The sequence below is a fragment of the Pelophylax lessonae genome, assembly GCF_965119305.1.
Source record: "Pelophylax lessonae genome assembly, chromosome: 2".
Taxonomy (NCBI): Eukaryota; Metazoa; Chordata; class Amphibia; order Anura; family Ranidae; genus Pelophylax; species Pelophylax lessonae.
This window is the reverse complement of record NC_138769.1, coordinates 304,583,081-304,610,459: the sequence shown is the minus strand read 5'-3', so window position 1 is coordinate 304,610,459 and position 27,379 is coordinate 304,583,081. Positions and strand designations below refer to the sequence as shown.

The window sequence follows — 27,379 nt, the reverse complement described above, 5'->3', positions numbered from 1 at the left end:
CCCTCTCACCCCTGCCTCTGATGACTGCTATCCTCACAGGAAATTTGGCATACATCCCAACTTTCTTATACAAGGAGACCATAAACATTTCAGCTTAAAGTATGCAGGCAAATGACACACCCCTTCCATGCCCACCCCCCCTAACAGCACTGCCCATAGGTGGGGTCTTTCTTTTAAATCAGTCAGTCAGAATACACTGATCAACACTGCAGCTGATTGGCTGCAGCATTTGATCAAATAAAAATTTGACAACATTCCCATTTAACAGTCTTCGCTCTATCAGCTTAAGGTCAGGACTCTGTGCAGGCCAGTCGAGATCCTCTACCCCAAACTCGCTCATCCATGTCTTTATGAACCTTGCTGTATGCACTGGTCCAAATCTTTTGGTGTGTGGGGGGGGGGGGATTATGGTGTGGGATTGTTCTTCAGGGGTTGGGCTTGGCCCCTTAGTTCTAGTGAAGTAAACTTTTAAAAGCATCAGCATACCAAGACATTTTGGATGATTTAATTCTCCCAACTTTGAGGGAACAGTTTGGGGATGACCCCTTCCTGTTCCAACATGACTGTACACCAGTGCACAAAGCTAGGTCCATAAAAACATGGATGAGTGAGTTTGGGGTGGAGGAACTTGACTGGCCTGCACAGAGTTCTGACCTCAACCCAATAGAACACCTTTTGGATGAATTAGAGCAGAGACTGTGAGCCAGGCCTTCTCATTCAACTTCAGTGTCTGACCTCACAAATGTGCTTCTGGAAGAATGGTCAAACATTCCCATAGACACACTCCTAAACCTTGTGTACAGCCTTCCCAGAAGAGTTGAAGCTGTTATAGCTGCAAAGGATGGGACAACTCAATATTGAACCCTACGGACTAAGACTGAGATTCCATCAAAGTCCTTTGACAATATAGTGTATATTCCAGATGTAATTGTAGGTGGTAAACTAAGGATATCCATAGATGTGCTGAATACCTGAACAGTGCCTTCATCTGACTAAATGCAGTGACTATTCTTTGATTTTTAGATTTTGTCCACTTCATCAGGGGTCGTTTGAAATTTAAGTCATCTATGGGATCCTAAGGCCTCATGCACACAGGGCGTTTTTACAGCTGCTTTTAGGAGTGTCAGACATTTTTTTTGCAGCTTAAAAACGCCCCTCTATGTTATTCTAGGATTTTAGGAGCTGTAAGTGACATAGGCCTTTTCAAGCTGTAAAAAAAAAAAACCCAGGGCCAGTTCGTTCTGGAGCAGCAGCGTTAGGCTGTAAAAACATTTGACGCGCCTAAACGCGTGTATACAGCATTAAGCCACATCAAGCATTTTTAAGCTTTAGTAGTTGGATTTGAGAGTGGAAAACAGAAGGCTACTAGGCGCTAACGCTGCTAACCGTGGCTAAAAGCCAATGCAAAACGCTTTTAAAAGCACGTTTTTACAGCTGCTTTTTTCTGGCGTCAAAACTGGCTTTGCAGCTCATTTTTTTCAAACGCCCTGTGTGCATGAGGCCTTAAAACGTATGGGCGCATATTATTTATTTAAATTACCTGCCATGAGAAAATTGTGTAGCCTGCCGTTCTCCTTTAAAGCGTAGTTCCGGCCTCAAATTTTTCTTTCAATAAAAATACCCCGGGACAGTCAGGGCTAGTGCATTTCAGCAATGATAGCCCCTGAACTGCTGAACTGTCCCCGGGTTCACTTACCTTTTAGAAGAAATACTTACCTTGAAAATGTCTTGTCCAGCGCTGCCATCTCAGGTGTGGGCAGCTGAAGCCAGGAGCGTCCTCTTTGGTGACGTCCGGAGTCCCAGAATGCCCTGCACCGGCCCTGCTCATCACTTCCGGTGCAGGCGCGTCATCCCTGCACAGCTTCTGGGCATGTCCAGAAGCTGTTTAGCAGGGAATGATGCGCCTGCACCAGAAGTGATGAGCAGGGCCTGTGCAGGCACATTGACTCCTGGAAGCGATGACGTTCGGCTCCCAGGAGTCAATGCAAGCAGGAAGCCGCGGCCGAAGAGGGAGGAAGAAGAAGGAAGGTAAGTATATTTTCTTCAAAAACAAGGTAAGTAAAGCAAAAAAAAAAATCCTGATTATCCAATTCTTTTTCAGGTTACTTAGAGCAAGTGGATGTCAAATTTTCGTTTTGAGGCTGGAACTCCAGTTTAAGTAATTTTACTTCCTTGCCTGTGAAGTTGATGCTTTAGAAGTACTAAAGTTGTGCACAGCCAGGCAGCTAACATTATCAGAAGGGGCCAGAAATGCTTTCCTTACGACAAGCGTGTTTTCATTTGCGCTTGCAGAATGCAACCACCTGAGCTCTCGGGTCCACACAGCAGAATATGAAAAGCTTTGGATGCTGTTCCTGGCACAGACAGATTGAGGATACAAATATAAACCAATGCTTTCTTGTACATAATTCCCGCATTTAGTAAATATTCCCTTTCCTGTATTGATCCTGAGCTCTCATGCATGCAACTGTGCCTACTGTTCTGATAAGATTGTATATTATTATTCATCATTCATACAGAATTACTGCTCATAGTTTGAAAACATGAAAGCGCCTGAACATCTGTTATTATTAGCATTTATGACACCATGTCTCTCTCCATATGGCTCCATATAAAAGATGTATGTAATTATTTTTTTCACAGCTGTCAACATACAACAAAATGAAATGTTGGCTTACATTGAATTATAGTCTATGTTGGCATCAATAAAATAGTATTGAAGTGAAGGAGATTTTCTATACAAATTGTTGATCTGCAAGACAAAATATATATAGATCATTAGAAAAGCATAAAGGACGGTAACTCGAAAAACAAAAACTTGATAGATACATTTTAACCACTTCCTGACCACCCGCCGCCTATTTACTGCGATCGCTGCGATTACTGTGATCGCTCCCCGTTGAGAGAGGACGGTCGGCTGTTGTAAACACAGCCGACCGTTCTTCCCCTAGAAATGATCACAGAGCTCATGTTATCCTTCTATATAGGATCACATGTCTCTATGGTCATTTCACAAGCCACGCCCCACCCACAGTTAGAATCATTCCCCTAGGCTCACATTTAACCCATTGATCACCCATAGGGTTAACCCCATCCCTGCCAGTGTCATTATTACAGTAACAGTGCATATTTTTAGCACTGATTACTGTAATGTCACTGGTACCTCCAAAAGTGTAAAAAATATCAGTTAGGGGTCCGATCTGTCCACCACAATGTCGCAGTCCAGCAAAAAAAAATAAATCACAGATCGCCGCCATTACTAGTAAAAAAAAAGGAAAACAATAAAAATGACATAATTATTTCCCGTAGTTAGTAGACGCGATAACTTTTCGCAAACCAATCAAAGATACGCTTATTGCGATTTTTTTTACCAAAAACAGAAAACAGATTAGCCTGACATGTTAAAAAATTTTGATTTTTACATTTTTTTTTTTTTTTGAGAATGTCATATAGCAGAATGTGAAAAATATTGTTTTTTTTTTCAAAATTGTCGCACTTTTTTGTTTATAGTGCAAAAAAAAAAAAATCGTATAGGTGATCAAATACCACCAAAAGAAAGCTCTATTTGTGGGAAAAAAAGGACATCAATTGTATTTGAGTACAGCGTCGCATGACAGTGCAATTGTCCGTTAAAGTAACGCAGTGCCGAATCGCAAAATAGGGCCTGGTCATTAAGGGGGCAAATCCTTTCGGTCTTAAAGTGGTAGGTAGGTGTAGTGTAGGAGGTTGTAGAGGATAATTGTTACCGAGCATTAGGATTATGGCTTAAAGCAGAACTAAACTCAAACAGGTATATTATATTTATTTGTTTCAACCATTTTTTTTTCATGTCCTATATCCCAGGAGTGTTCATGGGCATGTTTTTCTTTCATCTGAAGGAGGGGAGGATTGACTTTCTCTGCTAAGAACGCCCTCCTGCCTGCATGCCTGGGCTAAGGGCAGATTCCAGGAAGAAAATGCGATTTAAGGCATATACCCTTATGCAAGATGGCTGTGACCAGAAATGCTAAGGGGGTGTTTTTCCAAGTATTTTCTCAGCATGGAGACATTAATGTATAAATAAACATTAATTCATGTTAATTAGTGGGAAAAGGAGCTTCTCATCTATTAAAAACTGTAAAATCCTAAAGAAAATTTTCGTTATAGGTCATCCCTGCCATTTTTACAGTGGAAAAGGGTCAGAACCTCTCAATGTTTTATTAAACTCCCTCCAGAGGTGGTTCTGGCCAGCTCAGTAGATTGCTTTAAAAAGGCCTGGATTCTTTCCTTAATGTATATAATATAACTGGATACTAACATTTGTAGGTAAAGTTGATCCAGGGAATATATGATTTCCTCTCGGGGGATTAGGAAGAATGTTTTCCCCTGCTTTAGCAAAATTGGTTCATGCTTTGCTAGGGGTTTTTCGCCTTCCTCTGGATCAACTGTGGGTATAGGATTGTGTATATAGAATTGTAGGAGTTTTTTTTTTTTTTTATTGGTTGGACTAGATGGACTTGTGTCTTTTTTCAACCTGACCAACTATGTAATGTATCCATGTCTACAGCTGTCTTCTTTATGGGTATTAAATATGATAGCTTTCAAGAGATTACAGGGATTATAACCCTTTCCCAGACTCATACAAAGTCACACATTTTTTTTTGGCTGAAGTTGGACTTTAGGTTGTATAAATTTGCGTGCATAAGGCTTTAGAGGTGTGCCTTTACTTTTGACAAATATTGGCAGTGTTGGGTTTAATATATTTTCTATGCCTAGGAAACTTGTGACTCTTACCCGGTCCTGAAATGTTTGTTCATTGTTTATCCAGAAATCCCAAAGACAGGGATCATTTAAATTCAGAAATCCTATGAAGGTACAGGTTTTATTTGTTGGTGAATTTTTGAAATGCTTTTCATCCTCGTCTTCATAGACATCTACAAAAAAGAAAAAAAAGGAAGAGAAATAAAAAAGGGATGATCGGAGAGATGTTCTAGTGAAACTTTTATCAGGACTGACATTGCAGGCCCTGTGCATACATGTCATGGTTGTATCTGCAAAAATACTTTTGCTTATTTGCACTAGGCTGGGTCTTCTATAGTATAAGGTGGATTTAAGATACTGGAAAGCTAGAATCAGTAGAAGCCTCCTTCAGGAAAGAGAAGGAAAGAAAAAACAAAAGAAAGAAAAAGAAAGAGAAAGAGAAAAAAAGAAAGAGTACAGGTGACATACTTGGTTGCCGGTTGAGGGAAAAAATGTCCCTAAATCTAAAAAGGGAACTTTTTTTTTTTCACAATAGTAAAGTGGAACTTAAGTCAGAAAATTAAATCCTGCTAGATCACTTCAGGCTGGCCCCTTTTGCAGTTATGGTTATGTAAAAACAGTAAAAATAAGTGCCTATACTGTTTAAAATCCAGTAATACACGGTTTCATTCTGCTCTGCGCATGCTCGGTTGCTCTCCATTTTGCTCTTTGCAGTGCCAAATTTGAAGAGCCTTAAAAGGGTTGTAAAGGCACAAGGTTTTTTACCTTCATGCATTCTATGCATGAAGATAAAAAACATACAAACATTCCCCCCCCCCAACACTTACGCGAGCCCCTTCTTGATCCAGGAATGTCCAAGAGAGCCTTGACTCTCTGGGTAATCGCACTCCTGATTGGCTTTTAAAAGGAGGAGACTGAGGGGGCGAAGCTGAGCCACGGCTGTGTGTGTGAATAATCACACACAGAGCAGCAGGTCGGGAGTGCGCCTGCTTGGGTGCCCCTAGAGCAAGCTGCTTGTTGTGGGGGCACCTGGCAGGAGGAAGGAGCCAGGAGGGCAGGCGTGAGACCCGAAATGAGGAGGATCTGGGCTGCTTTGTGCAAAACCATTGCACAGAGCAGGTAAGTAGAACATCTGTCCACTGTACATAAGCGGTCGGAGCTTCCCTTAGCTCCCCTGGGGTACATCCCTTAGAACAGGGGCCCATGCATGGCACAGCCAATCACCGCTCGGGATATGGGCGCTGTGATTGGTCCTCCTGATTACGTGATATTTGTGTCCAATCACAGCCTTCACAGTGTAAACAGACTACATGTCTATGTGTCAGATCACACAGACTGCAGCCATCCCCACACAGTACACCAAGCACCACTGTCCCTGTCCCATGAACATCTGTACCGGTGCACAAAACATCTGTCATAGTGTCCAATGAACATCGGTACCAGTGCACAAAAACATCTGCAATCATGCAATAGTTTTCCATTGCAACATCAAAATCTGTCAGTGTCTGCCGGTGTACGATCAACATCTATCATAGTGTACACATGCACAAAAACATCTGTATGTGTACCAATGTCCTGCTAATAAAAAAAAAAAATGTAATGCGCCTCCTTCCCCGGTGCTTGTGTGCCAAGGCGAACGCACACATTGGTCGCGTCTGCATACATAACCGCGATCGCACTACACAGACATGAGGTATCCCTTCGAACATCAGAGTGAGAGCAAGAAATCTAGCACCAGACCTTCTGTGTAACTCTAAATTGTTAACCAATAAAGGCTTAAAAAGTGTCGCTTATGGAGATTTTTAAATACCGTAGTTTGGCGCCATTTCAGAAGCATACGCAATTTTAAAGCGTGACATGTTTGGTATCATATCTATTTACCAAGTGCAACACCATGTTTTATATTTTGGCTAAAACATGGGTATTATATGGTCTTGTATGCATTGAAATCCATTAAAAAATATTTATGCGTTGTGTAAAATTTATGTTAGTATGTAAAATTGCATTAGAAAAAGTGCTGCGCAAATACTGTGTGACATAAAATTTTTTTGAAAACCCACTATTTTATTCTCTACTGCCTCTGCTACAAAAATATATAATGTTTTGGGGTTCTAAGTGATTTTCTAGCAAAAATACAGATTTTTACTTGTGTAAAAGTGTCAGAAGAAGGCCTGGCCTTAAAGTGGATAATGCCTGAATGTGCTCCTTGAATGTTGCATCTCTCTATCTGGCTAGGCTGTAAAAAAGTCTCACACATGTGCTTTCACCATGCTCGGGACGAGTAGCAGAATAGGTTTTGGGGAGTAGTTGCAAGTATGCCTATGCCGTGTGTGAGAAATAACTTAATATGGCTTTTTTTTTTACATTTTCAATGTAAAAATTCAATTTTCATTTTCTTTATTTTCCAAAGAATTGTGGGAAAAATTTCAACTTCAAAAAAAACTTGCCATGCCTCATACTAAATACCTTGGGTTGTCTACTTTCCAAAAAGGGGATATTTGTACTGTCTTGGCATGTTAGGGCCTTAAGAAATTAGATCAGTACATCAGGTGTGATCAATTTTAAATGATTGGCACCATAGCTTGTAGACTAAATTTCACACAGACTAAATATATTCGGATTTGGGTTAATTTTCCCAAAGAAATGTAGTAGTATAATTTTTGGTCAAAATTTATGAAGAAAAAATACCTATTTGAAATTTTTTTATAACAGAAGCTAAGAAAAATGCATTTTTTTTTCGAATTTTTAATTTGTAGCGCAAAAAAAAAAAAAAAAATCCAGTGCTGATTAAATACCACCAAAAGAAAGCGCTCACCTGCCATAGATATATGTGTAATTACAAGCCAAAATACATTCTGCTACTTCTCTGGAGTATGGGGATACCACATGTGCAAGACTTTTTGGCAGTTTAGCCACGTACAGGACCCGGAAATTCAATAAAGGTTTTAATGGGCATTATTTTCCTCATTACACTTCCTCACTATCTATCACAGTTTTGAAGGCCCTGAAATGCCAGAATAGTACAAAACACCCCCAAATTACCCCTTTTTGGAAAGTAGACACTCCAAGGTGCTAAGAGGCATGGCGAGACTTTTTCAGTTCTCATTTGTTGTAGTTTTTGGAAAATGAAAAAAGCAAAGGAAAATGAAAAAAAGAAAACGAAAATTGTGACAAAAATTAGATCTTCAAAATACTCACCATGCCTCTTCTCAAATTTCTTGGGGTGTCTACTTTCCAAAAGAGGTAATTTGGTGTGGGGGGGGGGGGGGGGTTATACCATCCTGGCATTTCAGGGCCACCGAAACTGTGATAAGTAGTGAGGAAATGATATGAGGAAATATGCCTGAAGGTGGTCATTGGATTTTGGGGACCTGCACGTGATTAGGCTGTTGAAAAGTATCACACATGTGGTATCCTCATACACAGGAGAAGCGGAAGAATGCATTATGGGTGTTGTTCCACATATACCAATGGCATGTGTGAGCAATATATCGTTTAAGTGAAACTTTGTGTTAAATTTTTTTTTTAATTTATCAGAAACTTGTGGGGGGGGGGGGGCACTTTTTCTTAGCATTTCAGGGCCAAGTGAAATAAGCAATTTTGAAATCCTGAAGGCGGTCATTGGTTTTCGACACCCATATGTGCCTAGGCACCCAAAAAGTCTCACATCTTGTATCCACATTCTCAGGAGAAGCAGCATAATGTATTTTGGGGTGTAATTCTACATATACCCATGGCATGTGTGAGCAATATATCATTAAGGTTACAACTTTGTGTTAAAAAAAAAAAAAGTTGTACTTTTTTCAGAAACTTGTGGCACAAAATTAAATATTCCATGGGTTCAGCATGCCTTTCAGCAAATAGCTTGGGGTGTCTACTTTCAAAAAAGGGGTAATTTGGGGGGTGGGGTGGTTTGTACTGCCCTGCTATTTTAGCACCTCAAGAAATGTGATAGGCAGTCAGAAATTAAAAGCTGCATAAATTCCAGTATATATACACACCATAGTTTGTGGATGCTATCATTTTTACACAAACCAATCAATATGCACTTATTGGGATTTTTTTACCAAAAACTTGTAGCAGAATATATTTTGGTCTACATTTATGACGAAATTTTGAGTTTATTGGATAGGTTTATAAACAGAAAGTAGAAAATATAATTTTGTTTTCCAAACTTTTGGTCTTTTTTTCATTTATATCATAAAAAAATTAAAAAAACCCAGTGGTGATCAAATACCACCAAAAGAAAGCTCTATTTGTGTGAAAAAAGGACACAAATTTTGTTTTGGTACAGCGTTGCATGGTCGTACAATTGTCAGTTAAAGTAGCGCATAAAATAGCCTGGTCAGGAAGGGGGTAAAACCTTTCGGAGATCAAGTGGTTGACAGATATAATAGCACAATTCACTGCAGCTCTGTAATGTAAACAAAGTGACACTAATCTCTGATTTAAAAAGAAATAAGAATACTGTTCAATGTATGCTTAACTCAAAATTTCTGTTTGCTGCTGTGGTGCGTCATTCTATTAGGGCATGGCTATGTACATTCTCCATGGTCCCACTATATGTAGGAAGATAGCCACTCTCTATTGCTCGCTTCCAATATGGACTGTGGAACATGGGGTTTGTAGTGTGCATAGAGCAGTGCACAAGACTGCAACTAAAGCCCCGTACACACACGCAGATCGTCGTCATACAAACGTCGGCGGACGAAAGATCTGCCGATTGTATGCGTGTTAGTATGGTGCCTCCGACAGATGTCTGCACACAATCCGCGGACAAGAGTCTTTCTTGCAAACATGAAAATTTTTGTCTGCAGACACCAGAACGGACAATTGTTCGCCTGTCAGTACAGAAATCAGCCGACAGACCGCAGATTTGCAAGACTGGGCATGCTCAGAAAATAAAAAACACAGGGAAAGTTAACCATTACATGACATCACTTCTGCAGTCAGCTGAAGTCTGCGGACAAAATTCTTGTGCTGTCCTTGTGCTGTCTTTGCACTTTTCAACAGACACCGACATCCCGGGGAGAAAAGACGAACATTTGTATGACGACGATCTGCGTGTGTGTATGGGGCTTAAAGTGTGCTGCTAATTTAAAATGGAAGTGAGGGGGAAAAACAAAATAGAGAGTAGTGAGGTTTAGGATCACTTGGAGGACGTTACGAGGCAAAAAAATCAAGACATTCGGAAACATATATTTCATTAATTTTTTTTACATGACCTCCAAGTAATGGATGTGTATAGATTATTTCTGAAGAATAAGGATATTGTTCAGTGTCACTTTAATAAATCATTTAATTGAATCTTGTGGCAGCAGTCTTTGTGCCCATGGCAGCTCCACTACTCTATAGGAACTAGCATAGCAAACTATTAAAGAGGAGTTTATTGCAAATTGCATACATTTGGCAAAATACAGGCGGTCCCCTTGTTACAAACATCCAACTTACAAATGGAGGGAGACAACAGGAAGTGATAGGAAATCTACCCCTAGGAAGGGAAATTCACTCCTGTAAGAGTTATCGTAGGAAAAAGGTGCTTCCACTGAAGCTTTATCACAATCCTTGTTTACACAACAACCCAAAATTTTCCAAATCCAATTGTCATAGGGACAGAGGTGAAATCTTCTGAACAGGGGCAGAGACAGCAAAACAAACATTACATGGGTGTTACCCCTTTCCTATGCAATCCATTGTCAAGGTCTTACCTTGCCATTCTGATGGCAGCCATCTTGGACACGTGCAGACTGCTGCCTCTTATAAACTCTGATTGCATCATCATTGCTTTCTGCCTGGGTGTTGCACAGTGATGATGCTGCACACCTGACTATATCTATCATCTGATGGGTTGCAGTCCTTGTCCTTGCGTTTGTGCTCCAAGGTGCATCTCTGCTAGCAATCATCTGTCCTCTGTGTTCCTCCGTGTATGACCTGGCTTGGCTATCAACTCTCCTGGCTCTCGACCCCATATCGGCAGACGACCCGTCATCGGTAGACTACCCGATTCTTGACTCACCCCTGGCTTGGATGACTATGCGTTTCTGAGCTTGACCCCGGCTTGTTCCTGCTCTCACTTCCTCACTCTTTCTGTGCGTTTATTGTTGTTTGCTCTAAAAAAAAATGCTTTTTTTTTACCTGCATCCCGTGTGGTCTGGTTTCCTAGCACCTTGACATCCATAAAACTTAAAGTATTTTTTTGGCTGGAGTTACACAAAAAAAAAATGTATCTGTTCCAACTTACATACATATATTCAACTTAGGAACAAACTTACAGACCCGATTTTGCTCGTACCCCGGGGACTGCATGTACGCTAAACTTTACACATATTAAAGTAGCAGTGTAAATGAATACTAAATGTAATAAAAGTAAATACAAAATGTATTTATACACAGTAACATAGGATAAATAGTTTATCAGTCTGCACACATATCAGTGAATAGATTTGAATTTGTTACCTGTCCGCACATAATTGTTTTGCAAGTGCATTTTATGGATTTTATAATGTTAATTGTTATTATTTGTACTTGTTACCGGTCTACAAGCAATTGTTTTGTAAGTGCATTTTATGGATTTTATAATGTTAATAGATTGTGTTTTTTATTATTTTCTTTTCCTTTATGCGTATAAAATATGTTTTTAATTATAAAATAACCAATTTCATAAAAAGCACACAGGATTCACAGAACATTGAGAATTTCTTAAAGAAAGGACATCTAAAACTGTTTACTTTTAAACATTCTAATTAAAACTTAACTATTAGGTTTCAAGTAAAGCTATTTAGCTGTGCAAACATCTGGCTTTTTCCCAGCAAAGTTAGTATGGACTGCTTGGAAAACAGTACAAAAAGAAGCATACAAAATGTTTTAGAATGCAAGAAACGGTCCCATCCAAGTGTGTGTGAAGTTCCCTCACTAGAATGTATCCAGAACTGTGCACTAATAATCGTGTATGATCCTCCACGTTTGTGGACTATTTTTAATTTATTTTTGCCATTATAGCACTTAATTGTATTTATATATTGTTCAGAGGTATTTTGGAGTATCTTAAACATTATTGCATGCAGCTTTCACAGTTTTAAAGCACAGACTATTTCTTTTGATTATTTATACATGTTTGGAGGAGGAGGAGGAGGAGGAGAAGGAGGAGGAGGAGGAGGAGGAGGAGGAGGAAGAAAGAAGAAGAAAGAAAGAAGAAAGAAGAAATGGTTTTAATTTTAAATACCCAGTTGTGGGCTAGAAAAAAAAATATTGTAGTATTTTCCTCCTTCACACAGGATTTGAAATTCAATTGAAAATCTCTTTGCAGAGTAGGAATACATTTTTCAAAGGGTTTAGGCCTCATGTACACTGCAGCTGCTAAACTGACATTTAGGAGCAGTTGGGCATTTTTTTCTAACACGCCCCTGAACTCTCCTCAATGTTATCTTTTGTGTACACACTATACAATTGTCCTTAGATTTTTTCCTTTAGATTTACCAAAACCATATAATATGTGGTCAAATCCAAACACTTTCAATTTTTATGCAATCAGTCAGGCCCTTATACTACTTAGTTGAAGGTGAATCTAAAGGAAATCTAACAACAAAAGTTGTATAGTGTGTATCCAGTTTTAGTCATTTATAGTAGGTTAGAGGCTGTTGAGGTTATTGGCATTTTTTTGAAAGCAGATAAAATCGCATTCCGGACAGTAATTTACCGGCATTTCAAATGCGGTAATCCGCGTTTATAGGTGAGAAACATGTGAGAAAGAGAGAGAGAGAGAGAGAGAGAGAGAGAAGAGAGAGAAAAAAAGAGAGAGAGAAAAAAAGAGAGAGAAAGAAAGAGAGAGAGAGAAAAAAAGAGAGAGAGAAAGAGAGAAAAAAAGAGAAAAAAGTTCTGTCTTGTAATGGCATTAAAATGGCCTTTTATACTTTTTTTTTGTCGTTTGTTTCTGTATAAAAATACCCTTTCATAAAAAGCTGTCAAAAAAGCATATATTTATTACTTTTTTATAATTAAAACTAAAATGAAATTTTAAAGAATGCGGAAAACTGGCTAAAACACTAATAGATTCTTGCACAAAACATCTGTATGAATATTTGAATGAACAATAGTACAAAATTCTTTTTAGATTTAATTCCTAGATGTCATTCAAAATTTGGGAATAAAAACCATTCACTTTTAAAAATTAGTTTTTAGAGAAAAAATTTCCATTTTGCTCATTTAAAAGTTTCTCGTCACTGTGGTCAAAAACAAACATTGGTTTGACCCCACTAACAATTAGAAAATTGAAATGAACGTCCTTAAAACAAAAACTTCCAAAATAATAATCTACTATTAAGAATAATCTACTATTATATAGCCAGCTTAGAGTAAAAACAGCTGCCAGCACTCAGAGTAAAAAGATACACACCCACCCTGACTCATATTGGCCTAGGAGAAAGAATGTTGACTTACATCATGGCATTGTATACTAGGCCCTCGGCGGCGGTTAGGGTAAATAGGTGGAATTCTGACTTCTTTCAGATTAAAAACGGCACTCGCCAGGGATGCCCTCTGTCCCCATTGATTTTTATTCTTGCGCTAGAGCCCCTTTTATGGAATATACGTCAAAATGCGGAAATAGCGGGACCTAATGTGGCAAAGGGACAACACAAGGTGGCAGCGTATGCAGACGATCTGCTATTTTTTGTGACAGAGCCCGAAAAAACACTCCCACAAATACTAGACGTTATCAGTAAATATGGAGAGGTATCCTTTTTTAAAATAAACATATCTAAATCATCGGCATTAAACGTCTCCATACCTGCAGGAAAATATAAGAACTTGCGGCAATGTTTCCCTTTCCAGTGGAATAATCAATCAATAGAATACTTAGGAATACATATTACTTCAAATCCTTCGGATTTGTTTGAGGTAAATTTCTCCCCACTTCTGAAGACACTGAGGACTGATGTACAGAAATGGCAGACATTGGTATTGTCATGGTTCGGCCGATGTAGTGCTTTAAAAATGAATGTGTTGCCCCGACTTTTGTACGTTATACAAGCTGTGCCAATTACAATACCAATGGCTTTCTTTGTTCAGGTTAAAAGATTATTTCGAAATTTTATCTGGGCTAAAAAATCTCCCCGTATAGGGATGCAGATCTTAACCCTCCCGAAGGCAAAGGGAGGGGTGGGATTGCCTGACCTGTTACGGTACTATATTGCAGCCCATCTTATGAGGGTGTATGATTGGCACTGTAACCAATCACACAAACAGTGGGCACACATGGAAAGAGAGATTATGAATTCTCCTACACCATTGGCCCCATGGACTCCCATTTTGAAAACAGATAAAATACTTTCCCACCCGACAATAGGGGCAACGCTACATATAGCAACAAAACTACAAAACCATCAAGCAGTAGCACCTTCGATCTCACCCTTGACGCCGTTGGTAGGAAATTCCTCTTTTATCCCTGGGAATACCAATGGGAAAATCATAGAGCTAGCCAAGGCAGGTAGAGCACGTCTGAGGGACGTATGGACTCAAAATGATCCACCAACTACTGAAGAGATAATGACATGGCCCGAAGGGAAGTTGGACATTTTTAGTGCATTCCAAATCAGACACTATTGTAAACAGTTACAAAATAGGGGGTATATCCCAAGGTCATTAACACCATTTGAGTCTTTATGTGAGGGTGGGGAGCGAATTCCGCACGTACTATCTTACATGTACTCGCTTTTAGGGGGTACACAGGACTTACACCGCCCGAGTTTTGTGCAGAAATGGGAGAAAGATCTTGCTGTCTCTCTCAATCAACAACAAGTAAACAAAATCCTGAGACTCGCTCATAAAGCATCAATTGCCAGCAGATATCAGGAGATTAGTTATAAAGTATTAACCAGATGGTATAGGGTGCCGAGGATCCTGCACAAAATGGATCGAAAACACTCGGACAAATGTTGGCGATGCGGAGAAGTGGGGGGGACTTTGTTACACATATTTTGGTCATGCTCAGCAATTGGGGAGTTTTGGAACGAGGTGGCCCGAATAATTGAGAAATTAACAATAATTAAGGTAAGAGAAGATCCGGCATTGTGCCTACTACATTGTACGAGTAACTCTATTAAAAGATATAGAAATTCTATTTTGATACATTTATTGAACGCAGCGAAGGCTTGTATACCAGCTATGTGGGGACAGACACAGAGCCCAACAGTACGCTTGTGGCTCTCCAAAATAAGGGAGATTCAGAGGATGGAATCATTAACTGCAGCACGGTTAAGTATGGAAGAGCGACATAGGGTACGATGGCAACCCTGGACGCTGTTCACATGCTCAGAGGAATACTTACAGGCAGTAGGTTAGGAGGGCGGGTGCGGGGGGGGGGGAGGGGGGAGGTGGGCTGGAGAGGGCGGGTGAGAGGTCATTTTTGTTTTAATTTTAACTTTCTTAATTTTTTTTTTTTCTTCTTTCCTCCTTTCTCCCGCGATCTTCTGTCTTGCTCTCTCTATACCTGGTGTGACAGTGGAGGAGGTAGTTCTGGGAGGTTTGACAATTAGGCGGGTTATCCGGAATATATGTTGTGTATGTCTTGTCTGGGATAGGGATTTTTCTCCCCCCACCCCCTTTTTTTTTTTTTCCTCTCCTCTCTTCCTCTCTCCCCCCCGTCAAGGACGGGGGGAGAGGAAGGGGGAGGACTTTCTTCCTTGTGCCGAGGAGGCGCTTGTGGTTTTTTTTTTTTTTTTTTTGGTAGTAGCTCACGGATGAGTTTGGATTTGTGCGGTCTGGTGACATGGGGGGTTAATTAATGTGTTTTGATGTGGGGTCCCACGAACTGAGTGAAATGTTCACGGTATATGACATGGGGGGGAGTAGGGAAGGGTTCCACCTCCCCTCCTCTTATGTTTTTGTTGTTTTTGTTATTGTGTTACATTATGTTCCTATTCACTGTTGGGAGAGTACAAACCTCCTTCTGCCTGTCGGGCCGAAGGTCAAAGTGCACTAATGGAAATTGAAGAAGGTATTTTGATCCCTTCTTTTTTTTTTTTTTTTTTTTTTCTTCTTGGGCAGAAGGCCAGAGTGCACTAAGGGAATCACATGGTGTGCATCCTTTAAAGGAAGGGTTGTTTTTTTTTTCTTTTTTTTTTTCTTTTTTTATGTGTCTTGTTTATTTCTTGCTGGGATGGGGGGAGGCTGGGCGAAGTGGTGATGTAAATGTTGTCGATGTATTGTAGATAAGTATGTAATGTATTTGAAAAACAATAAAATGTTGAGTTATAAAAAAAAAAAAAAAAAAGATACACACTCCAAATCAGTATAGGAAAAATGAGTGCAGCACTAAATTCAAAATTAGGCCTATCCCTAGACCACGTAGTTTGTGATGAACCTCGTAGGGTAGGGCCTACGACAGTGACGTCATAATGGGATTCCTATCCGATTGGTCGGTGCTTTGTTTGAGCCCATTGGGAAGCCCGCAGGGAAGCACACGTCTGCTGTTTGTTTACTCGTGTTTTATGCTGATATTAACTACAGGATCTTGTAAGTACAATTATTTACTTTATTTAATAAAAACTGGTATTTGGATACTGCACTGACAAAGTTCTCAAAGTTGATCAAGTTTACACGGTCTGAGGGAGCCCCATTTCCCTGTGCCTGATTAGATCACCTATAACTCAGTGGTCATTGAACTCTGGTAAGCAGCTTATGGTATTCACTTGGGGTATGGAGTAGGAACATCTTGGTCACCTTTTATCTACATTGCTTACCTCCCCTCTCACCTGTGGTGGCTTTTTCCATATGGATCAATGATAAGGACTTGGTTGTCTCTCTGCTCCTATGGACATTTTTTCTCTGGCCTATATATTTTATATGCATTTTAATATATATATTTTCCATGGATGTATTGATTTACCATTCATGCATTGTGTTTATTTATGTTGTTTAAGTGGCCTTGAGTAAGTGTTTTGAAGATGGGCAAAGCTCAATATATTGATTGATCAACAACTACATACAGTTGTGCTCATAAGTTTACATACCCTGGAAGAATTTATGATTTCTTGGCCATTTTTCAGAGAATATGAAAAAACTTTTCTTTCACTCATGGTTAGTGTTTGGCTGAAGCCATTTATTATTCTTTCACTCATGGTTAGTGTTTGGCTGAAGCCATTTATTATCAATCAACTGTGTTTACTCTTTTTAAATTATAATGACAAAAGAAACTACCCAAATGACCCTGATCAAAAGTTTACATACCCTGGTGATTTTGGCCTGATAACATGTACACAAGTTGACACAATGGGGTTTAAATGGCTATTAAAGGGAACCATCCTCACCTGTGATCTGTTTGCTTGTAATCAGTGTGTATAAAAGGTCAATTTACTGACAGACCCTTGCATCTTTCAGCCAGTGCTGCACTGATGTTTCTGGATTCTGAGTGATGGGGAAAGCAAAAGAATTGCCAAAGGATCTGCGGGGAAATGTAGTTAAACTGTATAAAACAGGAAAGGGATATAAAAAGATATCCAAATAATTGAGAATGCCAGTCAGCAGTGCTCAAACTCTAATCTAGAAGTAGAAAATGAGGGGTTCTGCTGAAACCAAACCACGGACAGGTAGACCAAATAATTCAGCCACAACTGCCAGGAAAATTGTTCAGGATGCAAAGAAAAAAGGTAGATGTACCACATCTGCTGGGTCTGCCCCAATATTAGGGAATATTAGATAAAGGTGCGACAAATCATCAGTGAGATTACAGAAACAGCCATTCCTAATGACCCATGGGTCTGTTTATTCCATAAAATGACACTCCCACTATATCCCACTAAAACAATATAAAACAACTCCGGTTTCAATCTTATTAAATGCAGCAGAGGGGACAATCCCTAGAAAGTGGTGCGAAATAGAAAGCCCGTGTCTAAAAGAATGGTGTAGTAGAATTAACTAACTATGTCTATAATATGGAGTATATTAGTAGTAGACAAGAGGAATATCCAATGCACATGATTAAAAATTGGGAAAAATGGGCAGAATTTAAAAAAAAATAGTAAATATGCAGAAATGAATATTTAGGTCTTATTGTCGTAAAAGGAATGTAGGAATATCATAAGAGCTGAAGGTAATACCCCTATATAGGAGGAGAATGACCGAGAAAGGAGTTTAGGTTAGAATTTTCAGCCATTATTAAAAAGCCTAAAAAACATAAAGCAGTAGAGGTAGTTTAACCACTTTAAGTCCGGAGTCACTTTAACCACAAGTCATGCAAAGCTGTACTCAAACGAAATTTACGTCCTTTTTTTCCCACAAACAGAGCTTTCTTTTGGTGGAATTTGATTACCTCTGCGCTTTTATTTTTTGCGATATTAATAAAAAAAGAGCGAAAATTTAGCAAAAAATTGACACTTTCTACTTTGACAGTTAAAAAATATCCAATATATTAAATTTTTGTCATATATTTAGGCCACAATGTATTTAGTTACATGTCTGAAGAAAAAATTCTCAATGAGCGTATTTTTAACCACTTTAAGACCGGAAGATTTTACCCCCTTCCTGACCAGGCCATATTTTGCGATTTGGCACTGCGTTATTTTAACGGACAATTGCGCGGTCGTGCGACGCTGTACCCAAATGAAATTTACGTTATTTTTTTCCCCCACAAATAGAGCATTCTTTTGGTGGTATTTGATCACCTGTGCGATTTTAAATTTTTGAAAAAAAGAGCGACAATTTTGAAAAATAAAACAATAATTTTTCACATTCTGATATACAACATTTCCCCAAAAAAATGTACAAATCAAAATTTTTTAACATTTTAGGCAATAAGCGTATTTTGATTGGTTTGCGCAAAAGTTACTAACTACGGGAAAGATTTGTCATTTTTATTATTATTTTTTAATGTAATGGCAATCTGCGATTTTTTGCGGGACTGCGACATTGCGGCAGAAAGATCGGACCCCTAACTGACATTTTTGAGACTTTTGGGGGGACCAGTGACATTACTACAGTAATCAGTGCTAAAAATATGCACTGTTACTGTAATAATGACACTGGCAGGGAAGGGGTTAAAACTGTTGGTGATCAAGGGGTTAAATGTGTGCCTCATGCTTACTGACATGTGTGGGGGGAGGGGGTTGTGTAACACAGACAGAGATCGCAGGTTCAGCTTTGCTGAATCCTGTGATCTGTCCCTGCCTGTCACAGAGAAGATCCGCCCGCTTTGTTTACACAAGCGGGCGGATTTTCTCAGTCTTTCCCCGACGAATAGAGACAGCGATCGCCGCATCTCCTTCCCTGGCCTGACTCCCGCTGTGTCTAAACACAGCAGGAGCGAGCCTCTGGCAGCGCGTGCGCACCGCCAAGACAGCAGGGGTTCCAGCGACGTAGGTGTACGTCGCTAGACCCAGGGCTGCCACCTTGCTGCAGTAGCAGCAATGTGAGCACTCCTAAAGTGGTTAAAAAAGAGACGATAGGAGGAGGAGGATAAGAGGGAAGGGAGGGAGGAGGGAAGGGAGGGGGGAGGGAGGATGGGTTGGGTTGTTTTGTGAAGACATTTGAATTTTTTTCTTATTATTAAAATCTTTTATATGTTTTTGTATGAATTTGATGGAAAATTAAATAAAAATTAAATAAAAAAAAGGGATGCAAAGAAAAACCCACAAATAACGTCAGGTGAAATACAGGACTCTCTGAAAACATGTGGTGTGGCTGTTTCAAGATGCACAATAAGGAGGCACTTGAAGAATGATGGGCTGCATGGTCGAGTCACCAGAAGAAAGCCATTACTACGCAAATGCCACAAAATATCCCACTTACAATACGCCAAAAAGCACAGAGACAAGCCTCAAACCTTTTGGCACAAAGTCATTTGGAGTGATGAGACCAAAATTTAGCTTTTTGGCCACAACCATAAACGCTACATTTCGGAGAGGAGTCAACAAGGCCTATGATGAAAGGTACACAATTCCTACTGTGAAACACGGAGGTGAATCGTTAATGTTTTGGGGGATGTGTGAGCTACAAATGCACAGGAAATTTGGTCAGAATTGATGGCAAGATGAATGCAGTATGTTATCAAAAAATACTGGAGGAAAATTTCAGCTCGGAAGCTGCGCATCGGACATACTTGGACATTCCAACATGACAATGATCCTAAACACAAGGCCAATTCGACCTATCATTGGCTAGTATGGCTACAGCAGAATAAAGTGAAGGTTCTGGAGTGGCCATCTCAGTCTCCTGACCTCAATATCATTGTGCCACTCTGGGGAGATCTCAAACGTGCAGTTCATGCAAGACAGCCCAATAATTTACAGGAACTCAAGGCTTTTTGCCAGGATAAAGGGGCAGTTTAACATCAGAGAACATAAAGAGCCTCATTCACAAATACCACAAAAGACTTCAAGCTGTCATTGATTTTGAAAGGGGGCTATACACGGTATTAACCACTTACCGCAAAGTGACGTACCCCTACGTCGGCTGACTTTGCGTGGTTACACCGGGATAATGCCTCTAGCTAAAGGCATCATCCCGGTACCATTGTTTAGAGCCGGCGGTCAGCTTTCCGGCGGTAAGGACCGATGAGCCGCTCGATCGTTACCCCGGTGAGCGGGAGGGGATGTCCCCCCTCCCGTCGCCTTCCGCGGCTGGATGGAGTCCCGATCTAAGCTGGATGCGGCTTCGATCAGGTCTCCGATGACGTAACCTGGAGGTGGCGTCCATGACATCACATCCGGGTTACTCGGCTGTTAAAGGCGGCAGATTCAAAAAGTGAGTGTATTCAAAAATGCTGTTTTCGGCGTTTTGAATACATGGAAGTGTAGTGGAGGGGTCTAGGGTCTTTTAGACCCTCGATCCCTCCATAAAGAATACCTGTCACTGCATATTGCGATCACAAGGGATGTTTACATCCAATAAAAGTGATCAGATTTTTTTTTTTTCTAAAACCTGTGTTAAAATGAAAAAAAATAAATTAAATAAATAGGAAAAAAAAATCTAGCCGCCCCCGTCGCTGTTATCTCGAGCACGAAAGAAAACGTATATGGAAGTCAAGCCACAAAATTTAATTACTGTTCCAATCACACATGTGAGGTATCGCCGCGATCACCAAATCGTGAGCAATAATTAAAAAAAAAGAGCTACACTCTAACTCTAAACTGGTAACCGTTAAAATTTTTTAAAAGCATCGCCTATGGAGATTTCTATTGACCGTAGTTTGTCGCCATTCCACGGGTGTGCACAATTTTAAACCATAACATGTTGGGTATCTGTTTACTCGGCGTGACATCATCTTTCACAATATACAAAAAAATGGCCAAACTTTACCGTTTCGTTTTTTTTAAATGCAGTGAAATGTGATTTTTCGTAATTTTTCCCAAAAAAATGTTGTTTGAAAGACCGCTGCACAAATACCGCGTGACAAAAAATATTGCAATGACCGCCATTTTATTCTCCAGAGTCTTTGCTAAAATATATATATATATATATATATATATATATATATAATGTTTTAGGGGTTCTAAGTAATTTTCTAGCATAAAATACTGATTTTATAACAAAAAGTGTCACAAATAGGCCTGGTGCTTAAGTGGTTAAGAACTGGGGTATGTAAACGTTTTATCAGGGTCAATTGGGTAGTTTCTGTTGTCATTATGATTTAAAAAGGAGGAGACACAGTTGACTGATAAAAAAATGGCTTCAGCCAAACACCATGAGTGAAAGAAAAGTTTTTGTGTCATCATTCATATTCTCTGAAAAATGGCCAAAAAATCATAAAATTCTGCCAGGGTATGTAAACTTATGAGCACAACTGTAGAGTATGGGACTGCCTAACTGGATATAAATTGAATTGGTTCTTTAGGCTGGCCCTTCCATTACAAACAGGCGATGTCTCTAAATTATATTCTACAGAGAGCTGCACAGTGTTTTTTTAACATCTCACTACCATGCTGTCCGTTTGTCCGTTTTTCATCCATCCGTTGACGGATGAAAAACGGACATCAATGTATCTCTATGTAAAAACGTATGACAACGGATGATCATCAGTTAACATCCGTTTTCATCCACTTCCGTCAATGTCCGGTTTTTTGAACGTATGAAAAACGGACGAACAACAGATGACAATGGATGAAAAACGGTTGACAACGGATGAAAAACAGATGACAACTGATGAAAAACAGATAACTGACGAAAAACGGATGAATAACGGATAACAACTGACGAAAAACGGATAACAACTGATGAAAAACGGATAACAACTGATGAAAAACGGATAATAACTGACGAAAAACGGATGAAAAACGGATAACAACTGACGAAAAACGAATGACAACTGATGAAAAACGGGTGAAAAATGGATGGAAAACTGATACATTTTGACGTGACTGAACTGATGAACTGAACGGACCGTATGTGTGAAAGGGGTCTAAAACAGATTTTTTTTTAACATTAGCAGATCAGCTAAATTCACCAACAGGTAGTGTGAGATGCTACCTGAATAGATATGCTGTAAATTAGATAGATAGGTAGTGGTACATTTTCATGATCTAAAAAGACTAAATTCAAGTAAAATCTAATTGATATGTGGCCAGTTGAAGACAGACGTATGGCATAAAAAAAGTATTGCATGTTTACTTACTTGAATAAAGTACTAGACTGCTAATTATTACAAGTGCAAACAATACAAATATGAGGGGTATCCAGAATTTAGGTTTCTTAAAAATGTTCTTCTTGTGCCTTTTTGAAGCATTTTCCTAGAAAAAAAACAAAAAAAAACAAAAAACAACATGTACATTATACTGTAATGTGTAATCAAAGACTTCTACAGATCATTTGGGATTATTTGATGGTTATGGAAAACTAAAAAATGTTGCAATATAAATGCATCATTAATTTTTTAGTATCATATTACTATAAATACTAATAATAATTTGAATACCGTAATACCACCATCGTGTTGATATTTCAAGTTCATAGTATTTTTTAGCATAAGGTTTTGGTACAAGTAATATTACTATACTGCAGTATTCCTATGCTTGCACTCCCATTCTTGTGGTTTTATTCTTTTCTCAGACATCTACACAGACCTTTATCTCATATTACAGTAGTCCACAGGATTAGGAGTGTCATCTTTGGTGAAATATTTTCCAAAACTCTGGCTTGTGTAAAGGGATACCAAGTCGGCAGCTTTTCTTTTTACAACACTGGAACTTTTATGTGGATAGATGCTCCCCCTTTACAGTCAGTCTGAGAAATTGCTAGACAATATCTCAAGAAACCAAGTAGTTAGGTATTAGCAATTAAGGTTGATTATTTCATACCTCCCAATTTTGAACGAGATAACGAGGGGCAATTAGAGGAACAACTGCGTGCATCCCTGCGCATCTCTGCGAAATTGACCAATCACAGCGATTAAACATGTAAACAAAGGTGGCAGAGAATGTGTTGTATAGCGCTGGGCACTGTACTGCACACTATTAAAAATAAATAAATACGAACGATCACTGTCACAAGAGCAGAGCAGTGTCACTATGGTGACATTGTACTGCTCTAGTTAGTGATTGGAGACAAAAGTATTCCATTGCAGCATATAATGAAAAAAAAAATACCACTTGCCTAAGCGCATATGGATAAAAAAAAACTCTAACTAACTTGGATTATCAATTTGCAATAAGGTAGCTGCCACTATAAAACAAAAACATCAATACAATTCAAATGTCTCTGCTCGAATGCATCCCAAAGATGTTCTATCGAGTGGAGGTCAGGACTGTACAGGCCAGTCAAGTTCCTCCATCCCAAACTCGCTCATCTATGTCTTTATGGACCTTGCTTTGTGCACTGGTCCAAATCATTTGGTGGAGGGGGGATTATGGGGTTAGGATTTTTTTCAGCGGTTGGGCTTGGCCCCTTAGTTCCAGTAAAGGGAACTCTTAAGGGCTCTTTCACACGGAAGTTCCATTGACAATGCTTGTCAATGGGGTTTGCGGATGTCAGCGGATGACCATCCGCTGACATCCGATTTTTGTGTCCTTTCAGTTCTGTTCCATTTTTTGGAACGGAACAGAACCCTATTTTTCCTCCGTTAAAAACACAGAACTGATGCAAAATCGGATGCCAGCGGTGTCATCCGCTGACGTCCGCAATCCCCATAGACTAACATTATGTCCGTATATCATCCGCAAATGGATGGGATGATATGCGGACATACGGACCGGATGACACAAGTGTCATCCGTGTCCGTAAAAAAAAAAGTGCCGCAGCGGACAAAAAAACCGGAGCGGCCATGTGAAAGAGGCCTAAGGCATATCAAGACATTTTGGACAGTTTCATGCTCCCAACTTTGTGGGAACAGTGTGGAGATGGCCCCTTTCTGTTCCAACATGACTGTACACCAGTGCACAAAAGCAAGATCCATAAAGAAACTGATGAGCGAGTTTGGGGTGGAGAAACTTGACTGGTCTGCACAGAGTTCTGACCTCAACCCGATAGAACACCATTGGGAAGAATTAGAGTGGAGACTGCAAGTCAGGCCTTCTTGCCCACATCAGTGCCTGACCTCACAAATGCGTTTCTGAAAGAATGGTCAAACATTCCCATACACACACTCCTAAACCTTGTGGACAGCCTTCCCAGAAGAGTTGAAGCTGTTATAGCTGCAAAGGGTGGGCCAGTTCAATATTGAACCCTACGGACTAAGACTGGGATGCCATTAAAGTTCATGTGCATCGAAAGGCAGGCGTCCCAATACTTCTGACAATATAGTGTACCATATGTTTGTAAATGTGTTTTTAAGGGGGTTAGTTTTACAATAAATGTTATATACAGGATTACACTATGGAATGTTGCTTTGATTTTTGGTGAGACTTATTACGCTTGAAGTAAGATCCGAATGTGTGTTTGATCTACCGTTGGAGGAGGTTCTAAAGGGCATTTCAAGTATATGATGATCTATACTGAGATCTGGTGAGTGTGAATTCTGAAGGGAGTGGGATCCACGTAGTGAGGTGCAGGTGGTTGTGATCTAAGATTACAGTATTTGAGCACGATCCCACAGACTACACTCATTTAGAGACCTTATGATTTACTCACAACGGTGGACTATATATGAACATAAACACCAGGGGATTTTGAGTGTATATATGCACAGTGTCCATTCACTGGTGGAGCGCTGCTTTTAGTGTTCTAAAGATTTTATTTATGACACTTGAATTTAATGGATATAGCGTTTCTGATCACTAGCCAAAGTAGTACAATGTCACCATAATGACACTGCCCTACTCTGCTGACAGTGTTTTTTTTTGTTTTTTTTTTTTAGGGCTTATTCACACTTGCAGTGCTCTCTGAAGAAGAACGATTGAACCACATTCTGTATCCTCACTGCCTGTTTTAACCCTCTAAATGCTGGACCACTGTGCCACAACCATATGTGTTTCAGGGCAGTTACAGTGTGGTCCCATTCACTTGGTAGCAGCCGCAGGGAGTGACAGGGGGTATAATTCCTATCATGGCGTGTGTACACCCTGGCCACTACCTTCCCTGCTAAAAAGGGAGCGGTTGAGGGTGGTTAAAATGCGGCTCAAGCTTGGGGTTTTATTTCCCCCTAACCACAAGTGTTATCAAGCCCTTACACACTCACCCCACCAGTGTACCTGAACACTGCCACACCAGTCCCAGTGTCACCATAAGGCCTCATTCACACAGGGCATATCAATGTATGCCCCATGTGAGGGCCATGTTTCCCTGCACAGGGGTTTCATGCATCCATGTGCAGGCAGTCCCATCGATGTCTATTGGGATACAACAGCTGCAAGGACACTGCCAATGCTCCCAATCTGACATCCATGTGGGTGCAAGGCCCCAAATGTACACAGTGTGACCAGCCAGCCACAGTGTCTCCAATCATCGTCACACTAGACATCGTGTCACCAGATCAATGCAGCCATCATCAGCATTGTCCCTGATCTCCACCACAGTACAGTGTCACCAGAGTCAGTGCAGGCAGCAACAGTGTTATTGTCAGGGACATGCTGGCCATAGCACAGTCAAAATTCCTAGGCCGAGGCAGATATGCATGCACAGGCACTGCAGGTGTCAGTCTCACCGGGCACAGGTGCACGCCTATGCGCAACCACGTAAATATCTGCACACAGATGTGAAAGCCTATGCGCATTGCCTATTAACATTGGCGCGCAATTACCTTTATAAAGTGCAGCAGGTGCAATAGTGCATTACTGTCTGATCTGCAGCTTTACCTGTGTTCCTGTGCTCTGTATATTGATTCCGGTGTTTGACCCGGCTTGCATCCCACCTGTCCTGACCATGGCTTGCCTTAAGACTTCTAATCTGCCTGTTATCTCAGGTAAGTATTAGGGGGGCTGAGGGGGGGCTGCTTCACACAGAAGATTTTTTTTCTTCATGCACGATATAAACATATACATAAATAAACCTTCTGACTTTACAACCATTTTAAGGCTTTTAATGCAAACTAAAACAAATCCCTGTCTTTTGAAGATCACTACTGAATTCAATAAATCTCTGAACATATCGGTCTGTGGTGACAGTGTGTGTACAGGCATTTCATTTTTCACAATTGTTCTTGCTAATATTGTAAAGGGGTGATAGACCCAAAACTGGGGGCAGTTTGGAGTTTAAAGGGTTACTTGCTTAATTAAATTAACCCAGTGACAATCACTCTCAGGCTGCTCGAACCTAGATTGAGTCCCGCAAGCTTGAAAATCTTTGTGCAGGGTGCAGCTGAGAGTGGCATGGTTACGCAAGTGACAACGCAGTGTAAGATTGGCCAGTCCTTTGTCAAGAGTTGGCGAGGAGGTCAGGGATCAGATATCCGCATTTGTCACAGCCTGTACAAACTCTGGCCTGCTTATTGACCACGTTTCTACCTGCTGTCTGGACTGATCAGTTGCCTGTTTATTGACTATGTCTCTTCCTGCTGCCCAAACTGACCCATTTGCATGTCCTGCTGACTACATTCCCGAGGGGCACCAAACCCAGTGATCCCCTGTGGACAACTGTACGAATGGAAACACAGGAACTCTTTTGTTCACTCTTTGTTTAGCCTCCTGTACTACCTACCTAGCCAGTGAACATAGCATTCCTAGGGGGCAGCCACAGACCACACCAGTAAGCCAAGCTTTTTTTGTAGGAATGAGAACCCGGTTAAAACAGTGTGACAAGTTGAAATGTGCAACACATCACTCCCTGCCAGAGCCAACGCTTACACTAGCCTGCAGGCTAAAACACTGCATTTTACTGTGCATGCTAGCATAAACCTAGCGTAAAGATAAGCCTGGCATCAGGGGTATCTGCAGAGTGCATAAACACTTAGGGCTCAATAACAGCAGCAGCTATGTTATAAAGCAGCGACTGGTGTGCATTGTGTTGGGAGCGGTTCTGATCCACTGCAAAAAACTTTCCTGTCCCTCCTCAACACTCTTATATTCACAAAAAATAACTGTAAAAAGTCAAACATATGACCGCTATGAAATGCAAAACAATATTGATTACATTAGAAAATTGATTATTCCCAATGCAGTGATATGTCCATTCCAGTAGGTAGCTAAGTCTACACGTTTCGTGGGATCCCCCACTTCATCAAGACCAATAGTAATGAATTTTTGGCTTGAAAGGTTTGCACTCAAATACAGGAAAAAATAAA

At 40.2% G+C, this 27,379-nt stretch overlaps 1 protein-coding gene across 1 annotated transcript in view; it reads right to left on the bottom strand.

Moving 5' to 3' along the window:
* The window catches only part of LOC309548450 (TPA-induced transmembrane protein homolog), a 56,259-nt gene that overhangs the window by 8,775 nt on the left and 20,105 nt on the right, over positions 1 to 27,379 (bottom strand). Inside the window, exons 2-4 of the mRNA XM_082248394.1 lie at positions 22,343 to 22,457; positions 4,774 to 4,913; positions 2,679 to 2,752 (exon numbers count right to left, since the gene is read on the bottom strand). Coding sequence (XP_082104520.1) covers positions 2,679 to 2,752; positions 4,774 to 4,913; positions 22,343 to 22,457 — 329 coding nt within the window. The remainder of the gene's footprint in view (positions 1 to 2,678; positions 2,753 to 4,773; positions 4,914 to 22,342; positions 22,458 to 27,379) is intronic.